Here is a 20,639-nt window from a genome sequence, read left to right as displayed (position 1 = left end):
TCGACTTGTATCGATACAGAGGTCTCTGTTTATGCCAGTTAATAGGTTGGTATGCGATGTGCTGACACAATGGAATTCGACTGTGCATGCTGCAGTGACCGTGGCAGCAGCAAAGAGCCCTGACATGTCGTATAGCCTGGGCCAATGCAGTACGGACGTGGCGCATATCACGTTTATCGAGTGGGCACAGATTAAGGACCGCTGCACCCTTCAGTACATTTTCAAAACAGCTACTAAGATGGTCAGTGCTGACGATGCCATCAACAGCATCACTATTCCGGTCAACTACATGCTGGAGCAGACTTTGAATAGACTGCGGGAGGAAATGGTGGTCCCAGAGGAATGGGTGGAAGCAGAGGAGTATGCAGAAGGGATAACATTGACTTAAAGTTCCAGACTGTTGTCACACAGGCGAGTGCCAAGGGAGGGTGGATTGCTGCAATAGTGGGGGGCTGGTGATACCAGACAAACTGTGAGTGAACAAATGGAGGAGGAAGTGGAGATGGGTGAGCAACTGTCAGGAGATGAAGAGGATAATCATCCCCTCTCTGTTGTTCGTGGTTGGCGGGAGTGGACAGAGGAAACAAGCGTGAGCAGGTTTCGGGATGCAGTGGCAGACGGGAGACAGCTCAAGGGTTATCGTATTTACTTGAACAGGGATACAGTATACTCCACGCAGGAAGTTAAGCAGTTTTGCAGAGTTATTACACTAATGGGGGTAAAAAACAGGGGAATAAGGGGAATGAGGCAACACCGGTGATCCGTCGAAAACAAGTTCTTAAAGAATAACTTATCCAGTCAGAAGGCTTCCAGGTGATGGATCCACCAAAACGGAGCAGTGATGCCGACAGCAGTCAGCAAAGGCTTGTTCCGGGGGGGTCCTGAGATAAGCGAGGATCCGATGGAGTCTTGACGACAACAGTTCGTCTCTGATATCTTACGCAGGGTTCTTAGTCCGGGGATTATGGTCGCGGGCAAAGTGCAGGCCACAACACAGTTCAAGCCCACTGTGGCTCGGCAGATATGGACCGGGAGGTCAAGGCACAGTTCACGGTCACATACCATGTCTCTCTGAAGCGGTACGAGCACGGTACAAGCAGGCCCACAGTGTTCTGCACCCTGTTTTCAGACAGCCAACGAACTCACTCCAAGTCTCTGTCCACAGTCTCTGCGAGTGGCTGCGGGGATTCCCAGGTGCGGGCCTGCACTGCTACGGTCCTGCAGGGATGAAGAACTCACCTCTCCCTGCCGCGCGCTGTCTGTTCCCGCCAAGTCTGATTGCTTTTTGCGCACGCTCCGCTCTCCCTGAGCTTGCCACGCCCCCCTGCTAGTGAGTGCAAAGGTCAGTCCAGTTACTTAAGCTTTCCCCAGGACAACAGAGGAGACAATCTTGACAGTTCCGGACCCGGCACAAGAAAGGTACCCCCAGCCCGGTCCTTCTGATTACACTCCCCCTCTCCTTTTGCTTGCCATTCCACGGTCGAGAGTTCTTCTAGCAACTGTTGACATACTTCCATTTCCCAGATGAGTCTCTGCTAAATAAATTAGTCTTGATTGTAACTGTTGGGGGGTCTTCCAGCTGTTGTCAGTTCAGTGTGGCGTAAGTCAGACTGCGAAGTAGAGTCAAGTTGGGTAGTAGAGTCAGGTGGAATTGGCGAGGACGGGGAAGTGTCCAGATCCAGTGGAACAGCCATCTCCGGAGCTTCAAGAACCCGTTCCTCTTCTGGGCTAGCATAGGGTGAGTCGACGAATTCTTCTCCATCACAGTCAACAGCTGCAGGAAGAAGTACTTCAGGTGCACTTTGTGTTTCTTCCATTTAATCAGGATCCTTTGAGATGCAAGGATGTAACATGTGTTTCTTCCATTTAATCAGGATCCTTTGAGATGCAAGGATGTAACATATTCCGAGTGGGAGCATCTTCTTTGCCTTCACACTGAGCTTCATATATGAGACCTTCAGAGCTGACCATTCGCTTCACCCGATACTTTTCCCACCAATACTCCAATTTGCCTCGAAGACGTTTGTCTCGGACTAACACACGATCTCTGATTTTGAGAGCTGTCCCTCTCTGACCCAGGTGGACACCCCCATCAGTGGGTAATCCTCCTCTGAATCCAACTCCAGCTCAGTGATCTCTCATCCCCGTCGGCCAAACAGCAAGGTGTAGGGCATGTATCCTGTGGTGCGATGTACTCGAGTATTGTATACCAAAACTAGCTCAGCCACAAATTCAGCCCAGCGAACTTTCCTGTCTTCCTCTAATGTCCTCAGCATCTGGATCAAGTTCCAATTGAACCGCTAACAGGCCCCATTCCCTTGAGGGTAGTAAGGCATTGTCTGAGATTTCTCTATCTGATACAGGCGATGCAGTTCTTCCATCAATCGCCCCTGGAAAAAGGCACCTTGATCGGAGTGAATCCTCTTTGGACAGCCATAAACCTAGATGAAGTCCCTACAAATGGCCTGGGCCACTGATTCAGCAGTTTGATCCTGGGTCAGAGTCACCACTGCGAATTTGGTGAAGTGGTCTATCATCACCCGACAATACTCGTATCCAAGATGAGCTGGGCCTATAGTTAGGTAATCTATCATCAACACTTCCAAGAGGGCGGAAGTTATGATGGTCTGCGTAAGCTGCTCTCTGTTTAGAAGGTTTAGCTAACTCACAGCTTCTACACTGCCAGCAAGTTTCCTCTACAGCGATCTTCAGTAGAGGATGATAAATTACCTTTTTTAGCCACTTCAATGTCTTTTCTTGACCAAAGTAGGCCCTCTTTCATATGCTTCCGTGGCCACGTTATGAAGCAGCGTTTCGGGAAGCACCACCTGCCAGGTGTTTCCCAGTTCTCAGTTTAGCTGTATCTTCCGATACAATAAATCATTCTGTGGAAGTCTTTTCCACTGGCGAAGGATCTGCAAAGTTCCCGTGGACAGGGCGTCTCTCTCTCTCCTTGGATGGGCAGCTGTTTTAGGGCCACCACTGTCTTATCTGAGCGAGTTCCCCATCCTCCTGCTGAAGTCGTACCCATTTGTCACGAGATCGCCCCAGGGTACATGCTATTAGTGCCGTCTGAATCTGTTCCTGCATAGCTGCCATCGTCCTGGTGGGAGGTCGGAACTCAGGGATTTCTTCAGCCTCCAATTCTTTATCCCGGTTAGGTCCAGGTCGCTCGTGTGTTGCTCTAGACAAAGCATCTGCGTGGGTAATCTCAGTTCCTATCCGGTAAGCGATCTTATACCTTTATTTAGCCATCTGGGCCACCCACTGCTGCTACAGGGCCCCCAGTTTCACATTCTCCAGGTGGGCTAAAGGGTTGTCAGTGCGCACCAGAACTTCGGACCTGGACAGGTATTCAGCAAACTTCTCAGTCGTGGCCCACAACAACGTCAACAATTCCAGCTTAAAAGACCTGTAGTTGTCCGGGTTTCGTTCTGATTGGTAGAGAGACCGGCTTGAGTAGGTGATCACTCGCTCTCTTCCGCCATGTATAAGGGACGCACAGCTTCCAGCCCATGTAGACTTCCATCAGTGTGGAGAATAAACGGTTTGGAGAAATCTGCATATGCCAGTACAGGTGCCTCAGTTAACGCCATCTTTAAAGCTCGAAATGCATCCTCTTGACGGCCTCCCCACGAAATGGTCCTATTTTTTGCACCCGACAGTAATCCTTTCAGCAATTGCATTAGAGGATTTACAACGCAAGGGGAATTTTTCACAAATCGTCAGTAGTATCTTGTGAGTGATAGGAAAGCCCGAACATCCATTACAGTCTTTGGGGTGGGCCAATCCTGCACCACTGTGATTTTTTCCCATGATGGTCTTACCCCTTCCACGGACGTGACAAGTCCCAAGTATTCAATTTGGGTGTGAAAAAGATGGCACTTCTGAGGCTTCTCCTTCAAGCCATGTTTCTGTAGACGACTCAATACTTGTTCCAGTCTCTGCAGATGTTCCTCAAAAGTGGCTGCGTAAACAATAATGTCATCCAGATAGATGAGGGTGGCTTTGAAGTTTAAAAATCCCAGACATCTCTCCATCAAATGTTGGAAGCTCCCGGGGGCATTGGCCAGGCCAAACGGTATCCGGTTAAATTCAAACAACCCCATAGGCAATATGAAGGCTGTCTTTGCTCAGTCTTGCTCGGACATGGGGACTTGCCAATATCCGAGGGCCAAATCCAACGGCATGAAGCATTTTGCATTCCCCAGAGTGGACAATGATTCCTCAATTCCGGGTAGGGGATACGAATCCCTCATGGTACAAGCGTTCAATTTCCGATAGTCCATGCAGAACAGCAGAGTCCCATCCTTTTTCCGCACATGTACAATGGGGGCTGCCCATGGGCTTTGGCTTTCTCTAATCACTCCACTCTGTTACATTTGTATTAGCATTGCCTTCACACTTGGATAGGTGCAGCATTCCCAGTTAGAATTTCATGGGTGATCGTGGAACACCCAAAATCTTCATCATGGAGGGCAAAAACATCCTGGATTCGCCCGAGCAGAGCTTCCACCTGTAGCACTTGTGGTGAGAGCTCCAATAGTTCAGCCTGCATCTGTTCTAGAATTTGGCGTCCTTCCTGTAGGTGTTGTGGTTTTGGTTCAGAAGACACACTGTCCAAGGATCTCCCTGTTTCACCATTAACTGGACAGCCTTCGATGGTATCAGCTCTTCAGGCGTGCCCAAGATCTGTGCTACTTCACTTTTAGGCGGAAGTGTGAGATTGTCCTCTCCGAGACTGACACACCACAATAGTATATTACCGTTGTGGACAGTGGCTAGCGTCCGCGCAACAAGGAGCCCTGGAGGTAGCTGCTCCATATAAGCTGGCTCTATTTGAACTTCGACCCCTTCCAGGGGAGTACAGGCTCGAATGGGCAGTGTTTGACCTGGTGGCATGACAAGGTTGGCTGTGGCTGGGACTACCAGTCTCCCTAAGGTTTTTCCGTTGCTCGAAGTCTCTTGGGCCTGCGCCACTCGGATCAACTGTTGAAACAGCCTCCTTTGGGGAGTGCGAGAGCTCCACTGCTTCAAGAACACGTCTGACGACTCATTGATCAGAAGATTTCCAAGTTCTTTTAGCACGTTCACCCCTAAAGTCACAGTGGGCCACTGCCAGGGTCGCCCCCCCGGTCAACACGACTCCTTTTCGACCCACGTTTTTACCACATACGGTGATTTGCATCCAAATCACCCCTGCGACCAGGATGGGCAACTGGTTTGCAGCTATCATCTTGATCACTGGACCCCATTCAAGCCGCATTGCCTCAGAGAAATGTCTTCTGAAGTATGACAACGGCATTGTGGTTACTTGAGGGCCGGTGTCAACTAAACAGCGAATGGCCCGACCATTCATCGTCCCATATGAGAGGACACAAGGATACTGAACTTATGGGACTTCTTGCTCTCCTTAACTGTTCAGGCTCCGGGCGGCATCCCCCAGCCACGGAGCCCCCTAGTTTAACAGATGATGTTGAAGGGATCACCCCTGCCGGATACATCCCTGAGCCAAGTGTCCAGGTTCTCCATAGTTGTAACAGGTGGGTTGAGCTTCTCTGTGAGTAGGTTTCGTTTCCCGCCGTGGCTCTGGGCCAGTTCTTCCTTCACGGGGGTGTGGTGGTACTGAAGGTTTCCTCCTGGAGTCAGATATTTCTTCCCACATGTCCTGAAGTCCTTTCAGTAGCTCTCTCACCCAACTCGGTTCGGCTGCCAGTGCTAGAGATACCTCCCCACTCCGGACCTTCACGGCCGGGACTGTCACACCCTGCTCTTGCTCACGTACACGTGCCTCAGCCCCAACTTCTAAAAAGGTCATGCGCGGATATACCCGTAAACACTCTCGCAGGGCCTGTTTCAACACTGTGCCTCTCAAGCCTGCCACTAACTGATCTCACAGCACTATATCAGAGGGCCCTACTCCTACACTGTCGAGCTTAAAAATTACAGTATGGATCTCTTGCAGCGTGTTCATGTACTGGGTCACTGTCTCCCCCTCCCTTCGTACACAACTAAATAGGCGCATGCGCAATTGTCCAATGTCTGTAGGGTCTCCGTGCATCTCCTCCAGTATTTGTACCACCTTATCAAAGGTATCCCATTCACGGAGGGGCTGGTGCATGATGGAACTCCTCGCCTCCTCGTCTAAAGCCATCACAGCAACCTATGCCTCTAATGCTGGGGTCATGGGATGCATTCTCAACATACCCCTGACCCGCTCAGTCTAGTCCCATAACAGAGTGCTGCTTCTGGTGAATATCTGGAGGTTACTCAGCATTGCTCCCAAGCATATACTGGTCCTTGGAGCACCCCCAACCTCTTGATCTGCCTCCTGCATGCTGGAAGACTGCATCCTGCCGACTACGCCAAGTGTGAGCAGGAGCAGATTACAGGATGCAGTGACAGACGGGAGACAGATCAAGGGTTAACGTATTTACTTGAACAGAGATATACTCCACGCAGGGAGTTAAGCAGTTTTGCAGAGTTATTACAGTAATGGGGGTAAACAACAGGGGAATATCGAGAAAGAGGCAACACCAGTGATCAGGCGAAAACAAGTTCTTAAAGAATAACTTATCCGGACAGTCGACCCCCAGTTGATGGATCCACTGATATGGAGCGGTGGCGCCAACAGCAGTCAGCGAAGGATCATTCCGGTGAGGTCCTGAGGTAAGCGAGGATAAGGTGAAGTCATGACGACAACAATTCGTCTGATACCCGGGGATTGTGGTCGCGAGCAAAGTGCAGGCCGCAACACAGTTCAAGACCACTGTGGCTCCGCAGATATGGACCGGGAGGTCAGGGCACAGTTCACGGTCACATACCTGGTACCTGGTCTCTCTGAAGCGGTACGAGTGCAGCACAAGCAGGCCCGCAGTGTTCGGCACCCTCTTTTGAGAGAGCCAACGAACTCAAAGTCTCTCTCCACAGTCTCTGCGGGTGCCTGTGGGGATTTCTAGACGTGAGCCTGCGCTGCTACGGTCCTGTAGGGACAGAGTGCTCACCTCTCCCTGCCGCGCACTGTCTGTTCCCACCAAGTCTGATTGCTTTTGTGCATGCTCTGCTCTCCCTGAGCTAGCTACGCCCCCCGCTACTGAGTGCAATAGCTGGTCCAGTTGCGTAAGCTTTCCCCCAGGCAATAGAGAGACAGCCCTACAGTTCCGTACTCGGCGCAAGAAAGGTACCCCCAGCCCAGTCCTTCTGCTTACACAAGCATCAGTTTTACCCAGGCACCAACACAGCATGGGCTTAGACCTCATGAAAGAGCCTGACATATGAGTGCTATGAGTATATAATAAAAATCAAGTGTCAATCATTGTAAAGTCAACTTATTACATTATTTTGCACAAATTTATAAAAAGGTTGGAAATTTGGTATAATAGAATTACGCAAATAAACAATGGCTATTCTAATCTGATGCAATTTATGGCATCATGTATAGTACATGGTGCAATATACATACAGAATTTATTGCACTAGTCTATAGTATATGTTCTATAACCATCATAAGAGGTTTACGTATGTCCTTAATCTATTATATCTGATACATATTTGTATTATAAATATCTTCCATCAATGGCTCCAGAGAAGGCCGGAGAAAAGCCAACCCCCCCCCCGCATGACAGTGAGTTGGAGGGGGGGAATAGTTAAATTAAGAGCTTGGTCACAGCATAGTGAGCTCACCATGTCCAGTGTGGATCAGGCTCTGGAGAACTTGCGGGCTGCAGTGTTGTCGCAGCCCCGTGGCTGGCTGGAGAGACAGGTGGCCAGGATCATCGTAAGCGCAGGGCCGGCTGGGGACTCCCCTGTTTGGGAGTGGCGTCCTCGCAGAGTTCGGCCTCTGGAGCGGCTTTCATCGGATTCGGCTCCCCGGACCCAGCAGAGGCGCAGGAGTGGAATCCAAATGCCAGGTGGTGGTGACTAGGCCTTCGCTTTGCTCTAGTTTGGGCGCGGAGCCAGAGCGTGCCGGACATCTAGGGAGCCAAAACATCACAAGGGGCTGCCGTGATGATGTTCCTGCCGGGCGGCTCGCCTCAGCTGCAGCATAGAGGAACGCTGGGACGGCAACAGGCAGAGCAGCAGCGGGTGGTATGCATCCAGGGCAAGGAGTACTGGCCTCCTCCTCCTTGGCGGCAGTGGGTGCCAGGCATCTAGGGAGTTATGGCATCACAGGGGCCCGTCGGGGTGATTCTCCTGCTAGGCAGCTGGCCTCTGCAGGATGGGGGGACAGCGAGCTCATGACTGGCATAGTGGCAACGGGTAGCAAAGACTCGGTGCAGAGTATGCCAGACCCCTCTTTCGGGGTGGCAGGATGCTTTCCTGCTCCTGGGGGACCTCCTAGGGTGTCATCTTCCCTTCTGCTACAGTTTAACTCAGATGGCAGGCTGTGTGCTACAGGGTCTGCCTCGCAGGCACAGCTTGCTGATTCAGGATTTCGGTCAGGACCCCCCTTTTCCTCTATGGACCAGCTACCCGGGTCATCGTTGGATGCGGGGACTCCTGGATTGAGGCATCGGGCTCCGGAGGAATCAGCGGGTCGGGATAGCGTGGTGGATGGACATCTGGATTCAGGCATTCCGGCTGGAGGGGTCACAGCTCCCTCGCAGCCTGGTGAATATAGCTCTATGTCTTGTCCGTGTCCACAGTCTTTGTTGTTCCCGGGAATAAGTGGTAGTCAGGTTTCTGATGATGAATGATGGTGTAGCAGTGGGGTTTCCAGGGATTCGGCTAGTGGTAGCGTAAGGGACCTCCTTTTTAATGTTCAGGAGTTGTTCACATGTTTAGAAGGGGGAAGGTTGACGTCGGGTCATTTGGCGGCTTGGGTAGGCCCACAGGTTAGTGGGTGTGTTTTGCCAGGTAGGGCTCTACAGGTAGCAGGTGGTAGGCTTTCTGATCCTGTGTTGGTGTCGGTTCAGACGGAGAAGGAGTGCAGTATACTTTTGGATGATAGGGCGCATGGGGAGGTTTATGTGTTTCGAAAGCCCGTTGGGGGCGCACCTCAAGAAAGAGGTTAGGGAGAAAATTTGGAAGGATGAGTATGTGGAGATTTTATCCCTGCTTCCTTTGGAGAAGTTCAATTTAGATAAGGGTAAAAAGGAAGACAGTAAGAAAGAGGAGGAGGAAAAACGCAGATGACGTCTGATCTCTCAAACATTTGTTAATTGTCTTCAGTCTTTTGCCATTTTGGCGAGCGTTATAGGTGAGAAGGTCCCAGAGAATTGCTCACCCCTGTTTGGCTTATGCTGGCAGTTTAATGATTACCAGTGTAAATTTGGAGCCAACTGTAAATTTAAGCACCTCTGCTCACATTGCAGTGGCTCCACCCATGGCGCCGTCAGATGTTTCAGGAAAACTAAGCCAAATGCAACAATACTCAAGGGGGAGACACCAGTGAAGCTGGAAAAGATGGTCCCTTATCTAAATAGATACCCAGACAGAGGCAAAGTTGACCTGTTGTATTCTGGTTTTAAGGAAGGCTTTGTAATTCCTGCTCCTTCTTTTGTTATCCCCGGGTGCATAAGAATTTGCATTCAGTGGCTTTGTATGACAATGTTGCTTCAGAAAAATTGTGCATGGAGGTTGGTTTGGGTCGCATGGGGGGGCCCCTTTAAGGACCCCCTTTTGAGGACTTGTTGGTGTCCCCCTTGGGGGTTGTGCCTAAGAAGGAGCCAAGTTATGTGACGGCGTCTCATGTGCAGGGGGTCCGGAATGCCATTGCTGATACTCTTTCTTGTTTGCAGTGAGATTGCTTTCAGGAGTTGGCACCGACGGCAGATGTCGAGGGGTTGGAGTGCCCGGTGATGCTTTGTAGTCTCAGGGCTGCAGAATCTCTGATATGGTCTTCGTTGGCTCCGAAGACCAGGGTGGCTTACCAGGCAGTGTGGTATGCTTGGGAGGGCTTCTTGGCAGCAAGCACAGATCAGTTGTCAAAGGATGATCAAGTTGGAATATTACAGTTGTGGTTGAGTCGTGGGGCAGCTGAGGGTTGGTCGTCGACCAAGGTATTGCGGGTTGTTGCAGCCTTGGCTTTTGGTTTTAAGTTGCAGGGCCAGTGGGATTTGACAAAATCCTTCTTAGTTAAACAAGCGGTTAAGGGTTTTCGGAGGAGTAATGGTCGGGGGACATTAGGCGGCCTGTTTCCTTTGGTTTGTTGGAAAAACTTGGGGGGGGTGTTGGGATCCTTATGTTTTTTGGATTTTGAAGTATGCCTTTTCAGGTTGGCTTTTTCTCTCGCCTTTATCGGGGCTTTGCGGGTGGGTGAACTGGTGTCGCCGAGCAAATCTGTAATGGGTGGGATTCTGGCTAGGGATGTTGTAGTGACATCACAAGGTGTAGCGTTTTGGTTACGCAGATCAAAAACGGATCAGAAGGGCAAGGGGAGGCATGTGGTTTTGGGCTCTGTCAAAGATTCGTTCATGTGTCCAATGAGGTGTTCACAGCGTTTTAAGGCCTTTTTGCCAAGGTTGAAAGGCCCCCTTTTATGTCATGCGGATGGTTCGTTTTTGTCCAGATATCAGTTTACGGCGCTTTTCAGGAAGGCTGTTCACACTCTGGGCCTTGATGAGTCTCGTTTTGCCCCCCATTCTTTTCGTATTGAGGTGGCAACAGAGGCAGCGTTAGGTGGGCTGGGGGCTGAAGCTGTTCAACGCATTGGGAGGTGGCAGTCTTGGTGTTATCGGTGGTATGTAAAGCCGCATGGGTTAATTGGGGAGTTTTAGTGTATGGAGGTTTCCTGTGAAAATGTTTTGTTCGGTTGCTGTTTTGTTTTCTTAGCTTTATGTTTTGTTCCAGGTTTCCCCTCATTGCTTGTGTGGATTTTCAGCCATTCCTACGTTTAGTGGGGAGCATTGCGAGCTGACGTACGGAAGGAGGGCAGACAGCTCAGTTTTCCCAGGAGTACAGCGGTGGTCAGATGGCTCGGCGTCAGGGGGTTGACTTGGAACAGGGTTTTGTAGGAGATTCACAACAGTGCCCGATTGGAAAGAGCTCCGGATATTCTGATGTTGCATGTGGGCGGTAACGATTTGGGAGGTCGGCCGTTCGGGGAGTTAGTGAAGGATATTAAACACGACTTGCTGCAGTTTTGATTGTCTTATTCTGGGATCATTGCTGTATGGTCTGAGATAGTGCCGTGTAAACGATGGCGGAATGCGGGGTCATTGGTGAAGATAGATAATAATAATCTTTATTTTTATATAGCGCCAACATATTCCGCAGCGCTTTACAGTTTGCACACATTTTCATCACTGTCCCCGATGGGGGCTCACAATCTAAATTCCCTATCAGTATGTCTTTGAAGTGTGGGAGGAAACCGGAGTACCCGGAGGAAACCCACACAAACACGGGGAGAACATACAAACTCCTTGCAGATGTTGTCCTTGGTGGGATTCGAACCCAGGACCCCAGCGCTGCAAGGCTGCAGCACTAACCACTGAGCCACCGTGCTGCCCAGATAAAGCCAGAATAAAGGTCAATAGGGCGGTATCTCTTTTTGTTTCTAGGAATGGGGGCATATCAGTGAGGCATTTTGAGTTGGAAAAAAGGACAGATGACTTTTGGTTGGCCGATGGGGTTCATCTGAATGCGGTGGGTAGCGACATCTTGGCGCTTGATTTGCAAGAAGGCATCGAGAGGGCCATAGCTTTTCGATTTGGTGGGGTCTCGGGGCTTTGAGGTGTTCAAAGGCCCCTCATGTTGGCGATTGAGGGGAGTCCTTGAGGTTGGTAAAAATTGGTCTGGGGATCCACTGGCTTATGGTTTCTTCTTTTGGAGTTTAATATGGTTGGATCTGGTGAAATGTGGAGGGGAGTTTCGGCAAGGGTTGTCCGATCCCCAGGAAGTTCTAGTGAACATTGGAACCCTTGTGGCTTTGGTGCTTCTGAGCCAGTGGGTAACGGCGGGGAGTAATTGTTGGTAATTTATGTTCACTTTAATATTTTGGTAATCACCAGATTTTTGGAACTATAAAGGACTCTTCTCAGCGAGTGTAAATGTTATTTATACTATATGTTTATTGTTTGTTTGAAATAAAGGCTGCTGTGGCCATAATTGTTCAAAGAATTTTCATTGTCATTGTTTATTTTTTGGGGGGGAGGTAATTGTATTTGGGGGTAGTAGTGCCGATTGGGGGGGACGATTGGCAAGAGTTATTTCCCATTGGGTCGTGACAATACCAGTGTCAAGAGAAGGCTGGAGCAAAGCCAACCCCCCCCACAGAGTGGGTGGAGGCCGGCATGACATTGGGTTGGAGGGGGTGGGGAATAGTTAAATTAAGGGGTTGGTTTTTGTAGTGGGGACATTTATATGGACGGGTTAGGGGTGGGCCCCTTCATTTCCCGCTCTATGGGGTCAAGCTTGGTCCCGCCCGCCCTGTTCATTTGTGGGAGTTGATGATCATCGGGTTGGTAGGTTTTCTTGGGTCATAGTGGCTTATGGCGGTTGAGGGGAGTCCTTGAGGTTGGTAAAAATTGGTCTGGGGATCCATTGGCTTATAGCTTCCTCTTTTGGAGATTAATATGGTTGGATCTGGTGAAATGTGGAGGGGAATTTCGGCAAGAGTTGTCGGATCCCCAGGAAATTCTAGTAAACATTGGATCCCTTGCAGTTTTGGTGCTTTCGAGCCAATGGGGTAACAGCTGGGAGTAATTGTTGGTAATTTATGTTCATTTTAATATTTTGGTAATCACCAGATTTTTGGGAGCTTCAAGGACTCTTCTCAGTGAATGTAAATGTTATTTATACTTCAATGTTTATTGTTTGTTTGTTTTAACCCCTTAACGACCGCCGATATGCCTTTTAACAGCGATAATTAAGGGTACTTAAACCACAGCGCTGTGAATTCACAGCGCTGTGGAGTAAAGGTACTGTCACACTTAGCGATGTACCAGCGATCCTGACCAGCGATATGACGCGATCAGGATCGCTGGTACATCGCTAAGTGGTCGCTAGTGAGCTGCCACACAGGCAGATCTCACTAGCGACATCGCTGGGGACGGGGGTCGCTACTTACCTGTCACACCAGGCGATCCTGAGTCCTCCCGCCCGCGTCCACGAGTCGCTCGTCGTCACAGCAGGAAGCGCTGCAGGAAGCTGACGACGAGAAACAGTCCTGGACGTTCTCGTGCGATCAGCGATAACCAGTGGGGGAGCCGGTCGTAGGTAAGTATCAGACACAGCGATATCGCTAGCAATATCGCTATAACGTCACAAGTTATAGCGATATTGCTAGCGATATCGCTTAGTGTGACAGTACCTTAAGTAAACAGCGCCCCCCAGTATTGGATTTTCTCCGGGGTCTCAGCTGCAGGGGGTAGCCGAGACCCCAGAGAACATGAATCGGGTCGGTTTTTACCGACCACACTTTTGCGATCGCTGTTATTAACCCTATAACGGCGATCGAAAAAAAAGCCACAATTTTGCATTTAATTTCTCTTTTCTCTGATGTGATCGCACATCAGAGGAGAGAGAAAGAGGGTCCCTGATCCTCCCTGGTACCTCTCCGTTGGCCAGGGTCCTCTCCCGGTGGTCCTGCGTCCCGCCGACGTCCTCCGGTGGGTGCCGCCATCTTGGATCCGGGGAAAATGGCGGGCGCATGCGCTGTGTGCCCGCTGGGAATCTGCAGGCTCCGGCTGGCAGATTCCATTCATTCATTTTGATCACTATGATAAACTATCATAGTGATCAAAATAAAAAAAAAAAGTGAATAACCCCCCCGTTTATCACCCCCTTAGTTAGGCAAACATAATGAAATAAAGAAAATATTTTTTTTTTCATTTTTCCATTAGGGCTAGAGTTATTGCTAGGGTTAGGGCTAGGGTTAGGGTTAGGGCTATGGTTAGGGCTAGGGTTAAGGTTAGGGCTAGGGTTAAGGTTAGGGCTAGGGTTAGGTCTAGGGTTAGGGCTAGGTTTAGAATTAGGGTTAGGGTGAATTAGGACTAGGATTAGGGATTAGGGTTAGGGTTGGGATTAGGATTAGGGGTGTGTTGGGGTTAGGGTTGGCACAATAATTGAGGGGTTTCCACTATTTACCAATTTTGGGGGTCTAAAAATTGGGGGCTAAAAAAAAATCACTTTTGTGGAAATAAAAAATACTTTTTAATTTCATGGTTCTGCGTTATAAACTTCTGTGAAGCACTTGGGGGTTCAAAGTGCTCACCAGACATCTAGATAAGCTCCTTGGGGGGTCTAGTTTCCAAAATGGGGACACTTGTCGGGGGTTTCCACTGTTTAGGTACATCAGGGGCTCTGCAAACGCAACATGACACCCTCAGACCATTCCATCAAAGTCTGCATTCCAAAATGGCACTCCTTCCCTTCCAAGCTCTCCCATGCGCCCAAACAGTGGTTCCCCCCCACATATGGGGCATAAGTGTACTCAGGACAAATCGCACAACAACTTTTGTGGTCCAATTTCTCATGTTGCCCTTAGGAAAATAAAAAATAGAGGGCTAAAAAATCATTTTTGAGGGAAAAAAATGATTTTTTATTTTCACGCCCGGGCGCTATAAACTTCTGGGAAGCACTTGGGGGTTCAAAGTGCTCACCACACATCTAGATAAGTTCCTTGTTATAATGTTGTATGTGTAATATATATATATAGAGATATATATGTACATGATCTTTTTGCACCATATATTGCATATAGCTATTATATTTAAATTTGATTATGCTTTCTTATATTTTTATTATATCTATATATTTATTTTGAGCACTGTCACTTTAACATATATAATTATATTCAAAAGGTTTTTGTGAATAATTTCCTCCTAATAATAGCTGTGAATATAGGGTATCCAATATATATAATCACATATCAGTATATATCATTTATATATGCAATTCCTTTCTTTTTTTTTTCTCTCGGTCCGTTCTCCTAAAATCGATGTGATCTGGTGTGCGCATGCGGGCTCATTCTCCCCTCTCTCCTGTCTCCTATCTCGTCTCCACGGTGATGCTTCGGTGTGTGGCTTCGGATCATGCTCAGGTGATACACGTGGGCGTGGCGCTTCGCCTCACATGACCGGGACACCTCCATATGACGCTTCAGCAGATGGGGGTGACAGGCTGTGATGATTCACACATGCGCCATGCATAATCCAGTGCATCTGTGAGCAATTCCTTTCATTGGTCAGTCATACACTTAAATAGATGCAGCTCTGACACTGCACACTCCCCTGGAAGAAGGCAATCATCGCTGAAACATACCTAGGGAAGCCTAGGTTGCCATAGCACTTTGTAGGTATTGTCCTTGCCACACCCTAATGGCACTTTATCTGCACTTCATTTGTTTATTTGCACTTTCCCCTCAAAGGAGCTGTTGTTAGCACATTGTGGAGGCTATTCTTTTATTGTTATATTGTAGGTATTGACCCTTTCACAGCTTTTTGCATTTCAATTGCAGTGTGTTCACATGGTTACACATCTCCTTAAAGGAGCAGTTGGTAGCACATTGTGCACACCACTTTTTTTCATTGCATATTTTGCACAGGTGCTCATATTACACAATTGTTGATTGTATTGCACATTTCTGCTAACTTATGCACCTTATTGATAGTATAAGGGATATATATATATTTGATATTTTTATATTTATTCATGTTCATTACTTTTCTGTGTTACCATCAGGCTGTGTATTATTGTGCTTTTTACTAATTATGGCGCCATCTTGTGGCTAAATTCTGATTTTCACTGTGAGGACTAATATTTTAACACTTTATTATCTGAATTTACATGTAATAAAGATATATATATATATATATATATATATATATATATATATATATATATTATACCTTTTGTATTTTGGTTCATTTATACATCCCCTCTTTCATATGATTAAGCTCCTTGGGGGGTCTAGTTTCCAAAATGGTGTCATTTGTGGGGGGGTTTCCACTGTTTAGGTACATCAGGGTTCTGCAAAAGCAACATGAGACCCGCAGACCATTCCATCAAAGTCTGCATTCCAAAACGGCGCTCCTTCCCTTCCGAGCCCCGACGTGTGCCCAAACAGTGGTTCCCCCCACATATGGGGTGTCAGCGTACTCAGGACAAATTGCACAAAAACTTTTGTGGTCCAATTTCTCCTGTTAGCCTTGTGAAAATAAGAATTAGTGGGCTAAAAAATCATTTTTGAGGAAAAAAAATTATTTTTAATTTTCATGGCTCTACGTTATAAACTTGAAGGTTCAAAGTGCTCACCACACATCTAAATAAAAGTTCTAGGGATCTAGTTTCCAAAATGGGGTCACTTGTGGGGGGGTTTCCACTGTTTAGGTACATCAGGGGCTTTCCAAACTTGACATGCTGTCCGATCTCAATTCCAGCCAATTCTGTGTTGAAAAAGTCAAACGGCGCTCCTTCCCTTGCGAGCTCTGCCGTGCGCTGAAAAAGTGGTTTACCCCCATATATGGGGTATTGGCATATTCAGGAGAAATTGCGCAACAAATTTTGTTGTTGATTTTCTCTTTTAACACTTGCGAAAATAAAAAAAATTGGTTCTGATTCTGAAGTAAATTTTTTGCAAAAAAAAAGTTAAACGTTAATTTTTTCCTTCCACATTTCTTTAGTTCCTGTGAAGCACGTAAAGGGTTAATAAACTTCTTGAATGTGGTTTTGAGCACCTTGAGGGGTCTAGTTTTTAGAATGGTGCCACTTTTGGGTATTTTCTGTCATGTACACCCCTCAAAATGACATTAAATGTGATGTGGTCCCAAAAAAAAATGGTTTTGTAAATTTTGTTGTAAAAATGAGAAATCGCTGGTCAACTTTTAACCCTTATAACTTCCTAACAAAAAAAATATTGCATCCAAAATTGTGCTGATGTAAAGTAGACATGTGGGAAATGTTATTTGTTAAGAAATTTATGTGACACATCTCTCTGATTTAAGGGCATAAAAATTTAAAGTTTTAAAATTGCAAAATTTTCAAAATTTTCGCCATATATCTGTTTTTTTCATAATTAAACACAAGACTTATCGAAGAAATTTTACCACTATCATGAAGTACAATATGTCACGAAAAAAACAGTCTCAGAATCAGAGGGATCCATTAAAGCGTTCCAGAGTTATAACCTCATAAAGTGACCGTGGTCAGAATTGTAAAAATTGGCCCGGTCATTAAGCTGCAAACTGACTCTGTCACTAAGGGGTTAAAGGCTGCTGTGGCCATAATTATCCAAAGATTTTTCATTGCTATTGTTTATTTTAGGGGGGGGGGGGGATAATTGTATTTGGAGGTGGTAGTGCCGATTGGGGAGGACGATTGGCAAGAGTTTATTCCCTACCGGGCCTCGACAATTCCAGTGTCATGGCATTTGTACTATTTCTATACTGCAGGTTAGATATTTCTAGTGATAAATGTCCCCTTTGTGTTTTCATATTGCTTTTCTTTGTCCTTTGAGAAATTATTGAAAATCACAGAATAGTAATAATATTGGCAGATGATATTTCTTACAACCTCCATTTCATGACATGGATAGAGAAGTGATATGAAGAGACGATACAATCATTAGTAGAGATGTCACATATGAAGGTTCCGTCATCACTTAAAGGGAACCTGTCACCCCTCCAGGCGATTTTAAGTAAAAGAGCCACCTTGTGCAGCACTAATGCTGCATTCTGTCAGGGTGGCTCTTTTATTTAGCGTCCCTTCCACCGCCGAAATAATCATTTTTAAAATTAGTCAGACATACCTGAAGTTTGTCAGGGGGCAGGGCTTTCCCCCCTGACAGACACCTCACATCAGTCAGTCAGTCATGTCCTGCTTTTGAATTTGGCGCCGCCTCCTCAGGGTTCATTTCTTTTTTTCGTGCATGACTGTAACATTCTGACGTCACCACAGGTCCTCCTTCACCGCTGCCCTGCTCCGCTCCGCCCCTACTGATCACATGGTGCTGACGTCATCACAGGTCTTTCTGCACCACTGCTATGCTGAGCTCCGCCCCTCCTGGTCACATGGCGCTGACATCATCACAAGTCTTTCTGCACCACTGCTATGCTAAGCTCCGCCCCTCTTGGTCACATGGTGCTGACGTCATCACAGGGCCTGCTTGCACCACTCTACTTTGCTGAGCTCAGGAGCGAGAAAAAGAAATGGGCTGAGGAGGCGGCGGCACCAAATTCAAAAGCAGGACATGACTGACGTATGTGAGGCGTCTCTGTCAGAGGGGGAAAGACCTGCCCCCCTGTCAAATATCAGGTATGTCTGACCAATTTTAAAAAAGATTATTTCTGCGGTGGAAGGTACGCTAAATAAAAGCCACCTTGACAGAATGCAGCATTAGTGCTGCACAAAGTGGCTTTTTTACTTAAAAATGCCTGTAGGGGATGACAGGTTCCCTTTAAACAATGGTACGAAGCATAAAATAAAATACATTCATATCTTCCTCATACATCTTCGTTCTGTACACGTCTAGTCTTCTACTCACCGTAATTCCTCAATCCTGCTGACTGGACTAGACAGAGCCTCGATCAAGTCACTGAAGTGTGGACCAGACAGATTATTATCAGACAAGTCAAGTTTCTTTAGGGAACCGTTATTTTTTATTACATAAGCCAAATGGATGCAGGCAGTGTCTGGCAGATTATTACCATCCAATCTGTAAGAATAAAAAGATTTAAGTGACTCCTCTCCGAAGTGTTAGAAAAACAATCTTTAGATTTTGACGGTGTAGAGAACATATGTACAGTATAAAGAAAATGGAGGGCACCACTAACACACTGGAGGTGTAAATATATATAAAAAGACAAGAGGGTTCACCAGGGTATGTACAAAACAATAAGAAAAGAGATCATACCCATGGGAAGGGAACACCTCAATTTTACAAGAAATATAGTATTATAAAAAGTTAAATTTTATTAATGACCAAGAAAAGATACATGTATGACAAAACAGGACACATGTTAAAAACAATTAAAATTGCATCTAATTTATGCAAGGAAACTCAAGACAATACCACACCTTATTATAAAGGTTGTGGCACACCACACAGGGCTCTCACAAAAGAGGCTCTATTTGAAGAGAAATAGCTGGCTAGAACATATAGGACTCTGTATAAATATATATGTGTGAATAGGCACAACAACAAATCTACATTGATCTGATATATGCACAAAATAAATATGCAGAAAGTAGAAAAAGATGAAGATGTATGCAGCCAAGATAATGGTGTGTATACAATACCAAGAAAAAGAGGTCCAACAGCATTCGTGATGGAAAGAAAAAATGATGAATGCATTCTATCTTTCCAAAGGAGATGGAATAAAATGATGACCCCTGACAAGAGCTGAGTAACTAAGTCAGATGAAAAAGACTTAATAATTATAGATGCTCCAGAGATGATGAGTCAGAGCAGTTGTGTGTAGATACACACAAATAAATCCATATACATTCCAGCACCATAGTATGTCCCAGACTATAAGTGAAGCCAGCAGCGCCTCAAAAATAAAGAGAGCCTGAGTGTGGGATGAGATCCCACGCGTATCGCCATACAAAGGATGGATTCCTCAGGGAAAAATAGCATGTAGAGAACATGTGTCACAACTCTGTTGACTGGTGTCCCGGGACAAGGTAATATGAACAGGGATAACAAAAAATCATACAAGTATACTCACACAAACAACAGAGGAATGCACCTGGGAGTGGAGGATGGGGTTACACCAAAGTAGGAGAGGAATGGGAATTTACACACACCCAAAACCTAGCAACAATCACAGATAAATGCACTAAATGCCTTCTCAAATAACAACCAACAGCAACCTCCAGCCATGTTGCAAAAGCTACTCTGACAATGAGTGATTACCAGGGCCCAGATTATATAGGAGATGGGAGTGGTTAACAGTGAACAGCTGAGTTTCTTAATGTCACACACAGTGTAGGAAAGACCAAGTGCAACACGAAGGGATAAGGGGAAGGGAACCTAACTCTAGGGAAGGGGGAGTGGAGACCTCTAGGCAGATCTAACATCACCCTGTCTGCCCTTAGCATCCCTATATAGGTTCCACACCTATCACCGAGCAGGAAAACTAACCCCTGCCTGATCCTGGCAATAAGCATAGGGAAGGTGTTAAATATTAATAATTTGGATAGGTATTTCTTATTACAATTCTGTACTGAACAGTGCCTTCAGCTGACACTGCACGTGTTATTTTTGTAAGTTTAGCGCATGGTAAATGTCAACTCCATATATATATAGACCACGTGCTTTTAGAAACGTATATAATTCATGGCTCACTCTAGGGGTCACTCTCTCCTTCCTTCACCACCATGAGAGACAGACTTGAGGAGTCATCCTTGCTCGGACACGACATTGAATGGACAGCTGGTATGTAACTTGATCACTACGTGAGAAGCCTAACAGAGACAACCGCCATTTGCCATGTGGGATACCAGGGAAAGAAGGGTACAAGCTTTGCTACGAACAAATGGACAATCTCTTTATAATCATGAACCTATTTTTTTGTTTTTCTGTAATAATCTTTTCTTTGATGGAGGAATCCAAATAAACCACTACATTTTTATCTGGTAACAAGTCCTGAATATTATATAAGAATACGCGTTTTTTACATTGGAGAGCCAGCGAGATCTGAATTTTTGTACTTTTTTGTGGATTTCGCTCAACTTGCCCAAGGGGGAATTTTAAT

The 20,639-nt window shown here is 46.6% G+C and overlaps 1 protein-coding gene across 1 annotated transcript in view; it reads right to left on the bottom strand.

Annotated features, from left to right (window-relative positions):
- LOC141082912 (uncharacterized) overlaps window positions 1-20,639 on the bottom strand; it is a 784,035-nt gene that overhangs the window by 543,811 nt on the left and 219,585 nt on the right. Inside the window, exon 7 of the mRNA XM_073566962.1 lies at window positions 18,425-18,595. Within this exon, the coding sequence (XP_073423063.1) occupies window positions 18,425-18,595 (171 nt within the window). The remainder of the gene's footprint in view (window positions 1-18,424; window positions 18,596-20,639) is intronic.

Source organism: Dendrobates tinctorius, unplaced genomic scaffold (genome assembly GCF_039654945.1).
Source record: "Dendrobates tinctorius isolate UK_male_01 unplaced genomic scaffold, ASM3965494v1 ptg000019l, whole genome shotgun sequence".
NCBI classification, from domain to species: Eukaryota; Metazoa; Chordata; class Amphibia; order Anura; family Dendrobatidae; genus Dendrobates; species Dendrobates tinctorius.
Note: the sequence above shows the minus strand (reverse complement) of the source record. Positions and strands in the feature narration are given on the sequence as shown.